This window comes from Ranitomeya imitator, chromosome 1, assembly GCF_032444005.1.
Source record: "Ranitomeya imitator isolate aRanImi1 chromosome 1, aRanImi1.pri, whole genome shotgun sequence".
NCBI lineage: Eukaryota > Metazoa > Chordata > Amphibia > Anura > Dendrobatidae > Ranitomeya > Ranitomeya imitator.
Window position 1 is genome coordinate 628,981,239 of NC_091282.1, and position 10,646 is coordinate 628,991,884.

The 10,646-nt window shown below is 45.0% G+C and overlaps 1 protein-coding gene across 2 annotated transcripts in view; it reads right to left on the bottom strand.

Annotated features, from left to right (window-relative positions):
- The window catches only part of LOC138637951 (receptor-interacting serine/threonine-protein kinase 3-like), a 33,599-nt gene extending 23,197 nt beyond the window's left edge, over positions 1–10,402 (bottom strand). Inside the window, exon 1 of one of the 2 annotated variants that reach the window (XM_069726875.1) lies at positions 10,178–10,402. In XM_069726875.1, coding sequence (XP_069582976.1) covers positions 10,178–10,311 — 134 coding nt within the window. In that variant the 5' untranslated portion in view covers positions 10,312–10,402. Of the gene's footprint in view, positions 1–10,173 lie in introns of both variants that reach the window. The other variant, XM_069726882.1, reaches the window with a different exon arrangement.
- Positions 10,403–10,646: the final 244 nt, after the last annotated feature.

The window sequence follows — 10,646 nt, forward strand, 5'->3', positions numbered from 1 at the left end:
CTGGAAAACATTATCAATGGCCTTTGTCCAGCACTGGAGAATGTAAATTGCTAAAGAATATGTATGCCCTATCTAACAATTTGTGAACAGACATATATGCTGACATGGGACAACTGAACGCTGTTCTGGGACAATGAACTGGATGTTGTTGCTGACTGTTGTGTCTGTACAACTGCAGGTTGTGGACAGGAAGCATCAGCGCCACCATCCTGGACAGCAGATTGTAAAGAGCATAACACAGGGGAAAGGCCAGTGCTTTCATCATCAGAAACAGATTTTGTACCCTGGTGTTCCGACCCCCTACTAGGGTGCTGCGTATATGAGGAATATGCAGCGCCCCAGAGTCCTGGTCATTGCAGTAATGTCGTTCTTCCACCAGAGGGAGCGATGTTACGTCTGATGGCACCAAAGGAGTTCACCCTGCCAGGTATCACAGCTACACACACACTTCACACTCCAGTTTACCAGGGGGAGCTAAGGGTTCTATCTACTAGGCCACTCCTTACATAGGGTAAAACTGGTGGGTTGGTGTTGTGAATTCTGCTCTTGGGTTCCCTCCAGTGGTTGTAGTTGGGAATGCAGTTGTCTCTGAGTCACAGACCTGGCCAGGTGTATCGGATGATTACAATTCTGACTGGGATATTTAAGTGGGCAGGATCCTTTAGCCCTTGCCAGTAGTCAATGTTCCTTGTGAAGTATTGGATCACTTTCTGGCTTCTCCTGCTCGCTGCCAATTTCAGCAAAGATAAGTGTTTGGTTTTTGTTTCTGTGGCACACTGCCAGTGTGCTTGTTTCAGTTTTATTCCTGCTCTGATTGTAGGATTCACTGGAGTTGCAGATTTACGCTCCTACATCTTTTAGTAAGATGTAGGAAGTTTTTGTATATTCTGCTGTGGATGTTTTGAAGGGTTTTTATACTGACCGCACAGAACTCTGTCCTATCCTGTCCTATCTAGCTAGAGTGGCCTCCTGTGCTAATCCTGTTTTTCTGCCTGTGTATGTTTTTTCCTCTCCGACTCACCACCAATATTTGTGGGAGGCTGTCTATCCTTTGGGGATTTTCTCTGAGGCAAGATAGTATTCCTATTTCCATCTTTAGGGGTATTTAGTTCTCCGGCTGTGACGAGGTGTCTAGGTGTGTTAGGTACACTCCACGGCTACTTCTAGTTGCAGTGTTAAGTTCAGGATTGCGGTCAGTACAGTGGTAACTTTCTCCAGTGAAAGTTGTCATGAAGCTCCTAGGTCCCTGGATCATAACAGTACTACTGGCCAACAATGAGTTAAATGCATCTCAGAAGAAGGGAAGGAAGCTCTTGAGCCATTTTTTTTTCTCCAGTCTTTTTTGTCTTCTCCTCCCTCTTTATCTCTGGGTGGCTGAGGAGCCTGGTGCAAGCATGAATGTTCAGGAATTAGTTTCTCGTGTAGACCAGCTTGCTGCTAGGGTGCAAGGTATTTCTGATTATATTGTTCAAACTCCTGCTTTAGAACCAAAGATTCCTACTCCTGATTTGTTTTCTGGTGACAGGTCTAAATTTTTGAGTTTTAAAAACAACTGTAAACTGTTTTTTGACCTGAGACCTCGATCCTCTGGTGATTCCATTCAGCAGGTAAAAATCGTAATCTCCCTGCTGCGTGGCGACCCGCAGGATTGGGCGTTTTCCCTGGAATCTGGGAATCCGGCTTTGCTTAATATTGACTCCTTTTTTCAGGCTTTAGGACTATTATATGATGAACTTAATTCTGTGGATCAAGCTGAGAAAACCTTGTTGGCCCTGTCTCAGGGTCAAGAGGCGGCAGAATTGTATTGTCAGAAATTCAGAAAATGGTCTGTGTTGACTAAATGGAATAATGATGCTTTGGCGGCAATTTTCAGAAGGGGGCTTTCTGAATCCGTTAAAGATGTTATGGTGGGGTTTCCCATGCCTTCCGGTCTGAGTGATTCTATGTCTCTGGCCATTCAGATTGACCGACGCCTGCGGGAGAGCAGAACTGTGCGCGCTGTGGCGTTATCCTCAGAACAAATTCCTGAGCCTATGCAATGTGATAGGATTCCGTCTAGAACGGAACGACAAGGTTTCAGACATCAAAATAGGTTGTGTTATTATTGTGGCGACGCTTCTCATGTCATTTCTGTCTGCCCTAAGCGGACAAAGAGGATCGCCAGTTCAATTACCATCAGTACTGTACAACCTAAATTTCTGTTATCTGTGTCCTTGATCTGATCATTGTCATCATTTTCTGTCATGGCGTTTGTGGATTCAGGCGCCGCCTTGAATTTAATGGATTTTGAGTTTGCCAAGCGTTGTGGTTTTCCCTTGCAGCCTTTGCAGAACCCTATTCCTTTAAGGGGCATTGATGCTACACCCTTGGCTAAAAATAAGCCCCAATTTTGGACACATGTGACCATGCGCATGGCGCCAGCCCATCAGGAAGATTATCGATTTCTGGTGTTGCATAACTTGCATGATGCTATCGTGCTGGGTTTTCCATGGTTGCAGGTACATAATCCTGTGTTGGACTGGAAGTCCATGTCTGTGACTAGTTGGGGTTGTCAGGGGGTTCATAATGATGTTCCTTTGATGTCAATCTCCTTTTCTTCACCTTCTGAAATTCCAGAGCTTTTGTCTGATTTTCAGGATGTATTCGATGAGCCCAAGTCCAGTTTACTTCCACCGCACAGGGACTGCGATTGTGCTATTGACTTGATTCCAGGCTGTAAGTTTCCTAAGGGTCGACTTTTTAATCTATCTGTGCCTGAACATACCGCCATGCAGAGCTATATTAAGGAGTCTTTGGAGAAAGGGCATATTCGGCCATCTTCTTCACCGTTGGGAGCGGGGTTCTTTTTTGTTGCTAAAAAAGATGGTTCCTTGAGACCCTGTATAGATTATCGCCTCTTGAATAAAATCACGGTCAAGTTTCAATACCCTTTACCTTTGCTTTCCGATTTGTTTGCTAGGATTAAGGGAGCTAGTTGGTTTACGAAGATTGATCTTCGGGGGGCATATAATCTTGTTCGTATTAAGCAGGGTGATGAATGGAAAACTGCGTTTAATACGCCCAAAGGCCATTTTGAATAACTTGTGATGCCATTCGGACTCTCTAATGCTCCATCTGTTTTTCAGTCCTTCATGCATGATATCTTCCGGACTTATCTTGATAAATTCTTGATTGTATATTTGGACGATATTTTGATTTTTTCCGATGATTGGGAGTCTCATGTGCAACAGGTCAGGATGTTATTTCAGATCCTTCGTGACAATGCCCTGTTTGTGAAAGGGTCTAAGTGTCTCTTTGGGGTGCAGAAAGTCTCTTTTTTGGGCTTCATTTTTTCTCCTTTGTCTATAGAGATGGATCCGGTTAAGGTTCAGGCCATTCATGATTGGATTCAGCCCACATCTGTGAAGAGCCTTCAGAAATTTTTGGGTTTTGCAAATTTTTATCGCCGTTTCATTGCTAATTTTTCCAGCGTGGTTAAACCCTTGACCGATTTGACGAAGAAGGGCGCTGATGTGGCGAATTGGTCCTCTGCGGCTGTCTCTGCCTTTCAGGAGCTTAAATGTCGATTTACTTCTGCTCCAGTGTTGCGCCAACCGGATGTTTCTCTTCCGTTTCAGGTTGAGGTTGACGCTTCTGAGATTGGGGCAGGGGCCGTTTTGTCTCAGAGGGATCCTGTTGGTTCCTTATTGAAACCATGTGCCTTCTTCTCCTGTAAGTTTTTGCCTGCTGAACGCAATTATGATGTCGGCAATCGGGAGTTGTTGGCTATGAAGTGGACGTTTGAGGAGTGGCGACATTGGCTTGAGGGAGCTAAGCACCGTATTGTGGTCTTGACCGATCATAAGAATTTGATTTACCTCGAGTCTGCTAAACGGCTGAATCCTAGACAGGCTCGATGGTCCTTGTTTTTTTCCCGTTTTGATTTCGTGGTCTCGTACCTTCCGGGTTCTAAGAATATTAAGGCTGATGCCCTCTCTAGGAGTTTTTTGCCTGATTCTCCTGAGGTCTTAGAGCCGGTCGGTATTCTGAAAGAGGGGGTGGTCCTTTCTGCCATTTCCCCTGATTTACGATGGGTTCTTCAGGAATTTCAGGCTGACAAACCTGACCGCTGTCCTGTGGGGAAATTGTTTGTTCCTGACAGATGGACTACTAGAGTGATTTCTGAGGTTCACTGTTCCATGTTGGCCGGTCATCCTGACATTTTTGGTACCAGAGATTTGGTTAGAAGGTCCTTTTGTCACGTGATGTGCGTTCTTTTGTGCAGTCCTGTGGGACTTGTGCACGGGCCAAGCTTTGTTGTTCCCGTGCTAGTGGGTTGCTTTTGCCATTGCCAGTCCCTGAGAGGCCCTGGACGCATATTTCGATGGATTTTATTTCTGATCTTCCGGTCTCCCAGAAGATGTCTGTTATCTGGGTTGTTTGTGACCGGTTCTCTAAGATGGTTCATTTGGTGCCCTTACCTAAATTGCCTTCCTCTTCAGATTTGGTTCCGTTGTTCTTTCAGCATGTGGTTCGTTTGCATGGTATTCCGGAGAATATTGTGTCCGACAGAGGTTCCCAGTTTGTTTCTAGGTTTTTGGCGGGCCTTTTGTGCTAGGCTGGGCATTGATTTGTCTTTTTCTTCTGCATTTCATCCTCAGACAAATGGCCAGACCGAGCATACTAATCAGACCTTGGAGACTTATTTGAGATGCTTTGTGTCTGCGGATCAGGATGATTGGGTGGCCTTCTTGCCATTGGCCGAGTTTGCCCTTAATAATCGGGCTAGTTCTGCTACCTTGGTTTCGCCTTTCTTTTGTAATTTTGGTTTTAATTCTCGTTTTTTTCTGAGCAGGTTGAGCCTTCTGACTGTCCTGGTGTGGATTCTGTGGTGGACAGGTTGCAGCAGATTTGGGCTCATGTGGTGGACAAGTTGGTGTTGTCTCAAGAGGAGGCTCAACGTTTTGCTAATCGTCGTCGGTGTGTTGGTTCCCGGCTTTGGGTTGGGGATCTGGTCTGGTTGTCTTCCCGTCATGTTCCTATGAAGGTTTCTTCTCCTAAGTTTAAGCCTCGGTTTATTGGTCCTTATAGGATTTCTGAGATTATTAATCCGGTGTCTTTTCGACTGGCGCTTCCGGCCTCGTTTGCTATCCATAATGTCTTCCATAGATCTTTGTTGCGGAAATATGTGGAGCCCGTTGTTCCCTCTGTTGATCCTCCGGCCCCTGTGTTGGTTGATGGGGAGTTGGAATATGTTGTTGAGAAGATTTTGGATTCCCATTTTTCAAGGCTGAAGCTCCAGTACCTGGTCAAATGGAAGGGTTATGGCCAGGAGGATAATTCTTAGTTTTTGCCTCTGATGTCCATGCTGCTGATTTGATCCGTGCCTTTCATCTGGCTCGTCCTGATCGTCCTGGGGGCCCTGGTGAGGGTTCGGTGACCCCTCCTCAAGGGGGAAGGTACTGTTGTGAATTCTGCTCTTGGGTTCCCTCCAGTGGTTCTAGGTGGGAATGCAGTTGTCTCTGAGTCACAGACCTGGCCAGGTGTATCGGATGATTACAATTCTGACTGGGATATTTAAGTGGGCAGGATCCTTTAGCCCTTGCCAGTAGTCAATGTTCCTTGTGAAGTGTTGGATCACTTTCTGGCTTCTCCTGCTCGCTGCCAATTTCAGCAAAGATAAGTGTTTGGTTTTTGTTTCTGTGGCACACTGCCAGTGTGCTTGTTTCAGTTTTATTCCTGCTCTGATTGTAGGATTCACTGGAGTTGCAGATTTACGCTCCTACATCTTTTAGTAAGATGTAGGAAGTTTTTGTATATTCTGCTGTGGATGTTTTGAAGGGTTTTATACTGACCGCACAGAACTCTGTCCTATCCTGTCCTATCTAGCTAGAGTGGCCTCCTGTGCTAATCCTGTTTTTCTGCCTGTGTATGTTTTTTCCTCTCCGACTCACCGCCAATATTTGTGGGGGGCTGTCTATCTTTTGGGGATTTTCTCTGAGGCAAGATAGTATTCCTATTTCCATCTTTAGGGGTATTTAGTTCTCCGGCTGTGACGAGGTGTCTAGGTGTGTTAGGTACACTCCACGGCTACTTCTAGTGCGGTGTTAAGTTCAGGATTGCGGTCAGTACAGTGGCCACTTTCTCCAGTAACAGTTCTCATGCAGCTCCTAGGTCACCTGATCATAACAGGTTGGTTAGGAAGTTAGTCAGTTCAGTGGAGGAGAACGAGGAGGGGAGAGCTCCTGGCTGGAGGCCGATGAGGAAAGGTCTCCAGGTCGAGCTGGCTGGGGTTATCCCTGGTCAGATCCAGACTGTAGTCTGAGGAGGAAGGAAAGAAGGACACGGATCTGCGCCTGCAACCCATGCGGTAGCCTCCTAAGAAAGGACACGAAAGGAAGTGTGCCGTAGTGATTGTGCACAGAAGTCATAGCAACAGGAGTAAAACATCAGTTCGAGACCAGCTAGAAGCAGGCTGCCTCCATCTGAAGCGCAGATCCAGTGGCTGGAACACCAAGGGAGTAATAGACTCTACGCTTTACTTCAGAGACCGGCAGGGCAGTCAATTCCAAGTTGGCTGTCCGACCTAAACACCTAAGCAGACAAGGTGGCAACGCGGAGGAGGGGCGACACTAGGGTCCCTATAAAATAGCCTCAGGCCACCACCGTCATATGGGTTTGTCCTATCCCTCTGGGGGACAGAGAGAGAGAAGTAACAAGAGTGAGAACCTTATGGTAGCTAATGCAAGTAGGGACCTACTACGTTACTGTGCGCAAGGGGAAGGTTACTGATTTCCACCTGGATAAGGGGACTCTGGAATTGCCATCAGACCGGCCGGACTGTGCCTACCCTGTCATCCGACACTCTGGACTGTGGATGCTGAAGCCTTCAGTAAAGGTAAAGAGACTGCACCCATTGTGTCCTCGTTATTCACCGCGTCTTGCACCATCCACCATCAACATCTACATTTCTGGGAATCCCTGGGGATATACTTCACCTGTGGGAAGCTATACCATCTAGCTGCCATTCCATCACCCCAGCGGACCCCTAAGCAGTGTCTGTCACTCTGACCGAATACCACAGGTGGCATCACGAACACTACCGTTATCTACAAACTCTGCCTTTTATTGGGCACCCCTCTTAGGGCCACGGTCCGGGTCTGGCCACCGTGACATCCTTGCTAAGGGAACTGAAGGACTCGGTACCGATTACCCCATTGCCCTTATGTGGGGGCGATCCAAATATATGGCGTATGCTAACAGGTAATATGTCGAATTTCCCGTTTTAAAGAGATGTGTGGGTAAGATTTTACAACTAGCAGCAAATGTATAGAGAATATTTCATTACTCATATTATTATTCTGTGTAAGGCTAAAACCTGAAGAATTGTGTGGAGCATGTTAATGCATTCATGTTCCAAAATGTCCACGTGCAGACCCAAAAATCAACATCAGGCTACATGCTTAAAGAGACTGTGAGAAGAGCAACACAATAAAAGAAATAATAATAGAATATATAGAGATTGAGAGTAGAAATTTGACTTTTGCACAATGTCTAAAGATTTCAAAAAATGACCCCAAGGGGTCTGTATCATACACGCTGAAAGAGGCGGTGATGGAGACCTCACAATACATTTAGCAGTTATTACAAGAGGTAGACATGGTGACTAGTACATGTTTCACCTGTGCACAGTTTTTAAAAAAATTAGCCTTTGGGTCTGTATCAGACCAGCTGAAAGATGCCGTGATGGGGACATCACAATTAGTTTTCAGTTATTACAAAAGGTAGAGATAAAGAGTAGAAATGTGACCATTGCAAAATGTTCAAAGGTTTCCAAAAATCGTCCCAAGGGATCGGTATCAAACACGTTGAACGAGGTCATGATAGAGACCTCACAATACATTTAGCAGTTATTACAAGAGGTACAGAATACAAGTTGCACCATTGCACACTGTGCAAAGGTTTAAAAAAAATAGCCAAGAGGTCTCTCTCAGACCAGCTGAAAGATGCCATGATGGGGACATCACAGTACACTCTGCAGTTATTACAAGAGCTAACTAAAAACTAAAAACCCGCTCAGACAACACACTCGCGCGTACAAGGAGAGGATGGGCCAAGTGTGCAGCTTGTAGCTAAAGGGCACTGAAGAATCAGGAAAGACACTGGTATGGTCACTTAAGTGGTCCTTCACCATCTTGGTCAACTTCTCCCTCCTCATCATAGTTACAACCACAGATAACCCTTGCTGATGAGATGGTCTCATGAAAATGGCCCAGTTAGTGGACTTCCCCCACGGGCTGCACCTGGTGTGCATGGCCCTCCCCTGTATTCCTCGTGTGTGAAGAGCTGGTACCTCTGCCACCAGCGTTGTCTGAGGGTAATGTTTTTTAAGCAAGTCTTCCACTGCGGCCCTCTGGCATACATTCACTGAAAATGGCACATCTGTCTCCGACATCAGAGAAGCTTTTCTCCTTGTGGGAGAAGAAAGGTGCACAGCCAGTATTTCATGGTGGACAAAATGTCTTTCATGCGAGGGCCTTGGGAAAGGCATCTGGGCATGAACTCTGCCATGTGTGGGTCACTACAAAGAGTCAAACTCAGGTGGGATACACCTTACTAGGTCCTTGGCACGGCTTTTGAGTAATGATGCACATTTGATGCAAATACATACTGTATATAGATCGCCTGATATAGTGCCTTTTTGACCTGTAATTGTGCATTAATATAACAGCACTGAACCCACGGGATTTTTTATATTGTGCGTTATGTGCATGGTCATAGAACTATGGAGAGTGACTTCAATATCTCTGTGTTTCCCGAATGTGTTTTTTGTATTGTAATATTTTATATATACAAATATAATTTTTGAAATAGACTAATAAAATTACTAAATTTTGTATGCACTTATGTACTCCGTGTTCTCCTATTTTGTTAAGGACATTTCTCCTCTGTTTCCATAGATTTCCCATGAAAATGAAAAAAAAACTCTTCTGAAATATAGATTTGTTTTTGGAATTCTGTATTGTCAGATGCGCCCTGACAATAGAGGTAACCGTAATACCGAGGTATCAATTCATTAATACATTTCCAGGAGGAATGACGGAGGAACAAAATAAAAGTTTTGAAAAAAAAAAGTCTCAGAATTCATATTTGTAGTTTTCACTTTCAGGAGAGCAGTGTATGGAGGCCTGAAGGCACAATGGAAAAACATAATTCCTTCTTTCAAGCCCTTTTTGCCATGTGTTTTTTTCTCATATCGTCCCTCATGCTCAAAAGTGAAAGTATCTTGTACCAGCGCCTTTCTTCTTCCTGCAGGCACATTTTTTTTATTTTTTTTTAAAAGCTCATACAAAAGCAATGCTCCTCCCTATTCCAGCTGGAATTTCCTGTTATTGCACAAAGTCAAGGTCATATTCATTATCCAGCTAGAAACGAGCTTCTCTGCAGAGTCTACAGGATGTAGCAGAGCGGAGTTTGCACCGCCACAAGGCGTACAATACCTTGTCTCTTCTGAAGATTATTGGAACAGTCATACGTTTTCCTCTCTGCATGGCAATGCGCACAGAGAGTTTTTTTTTAGTTTTTCAAAGGCGACGCACTTTTCAAGCTGAAACAGAAATACTTTTTTCGGGAAGGGTAGGTGAAGGCTGGAGGAGTTTATTCTTTCACTAGAGTGGTTTTGTATGAGTTTTACTTGCGGAGTTCATGGAGCAGAAACTATTCCAAGAGTGCGTGCACATGAGGTCTTTTTCAGGTACTATAGTCCAGAATCTACCTAAAAAAGGCACCGCGAAACCACCGCAAAAAATGGTCATAGTCACTTAAGGTTTTGTGGTCGCTGGCCATCACCATTCACCATCATTTATGCATGTAAGGCCTCGTTCACACTAGCAGTATTTGGTCAGTATTTTACATCAGTATTTGTAAGCCAAAACCAGGAGTGGGTGATAGATGCAGCAGTGGTGCATATGTTTCTATTATACTTTTCCTCTAATTGTTCCACTCCTGGTTTTGGCTTACAAATACTGATGTAAAATACTGACCAAATACTGCTAGTGTGACGGCAGCCTTACATAAGTGAAGGAAGGGTTCAACAGATCCGGAGAAGACTATGGTTAGTCCCGATTCCATTGTTGGACGTGGCCACCAAACATTAATATTCTTGAAACAACACAGTAGTAGCAGTAATCTTACCCACCTTCGCGACCCCTGGACCATCTTTATCGCTACCTCCATGTTCAGCCTCTTACTCCAGCCTCTATATACAACTCCGAACCCCCCGGCACCCACCAGCTGCCACCGCTCCACATCTCCAGCAGGTAGAAGATGCATCTTCTATGGGTCTGGAGGACGTGTCACCAGCACGGGAGCACAGCGCGTCTGATTCTGTGACGGAGCCTCTCTGGGTTTCCTGACCTCTTATTGTGCAAGACGTCATAATGAAAGCGGCAGCAAACTGCTGTGCAGCAAAGTAGTGATAGCCGGGAAATCCCAGGAATTTTCCCATCTGCCTGTTTAGTCCTGTCTGCTCATTGGGATCATAGTAGTAATTGAAGGGATATAATTCACTTCTTAAGCACCAGGTGATTTTCAGTTTTTTTTAGTTTTCATTTTTTCCTCCCCTTATTCCAAGAGCGATTACTTTTTTTTATTTTCCGTCGAAATAG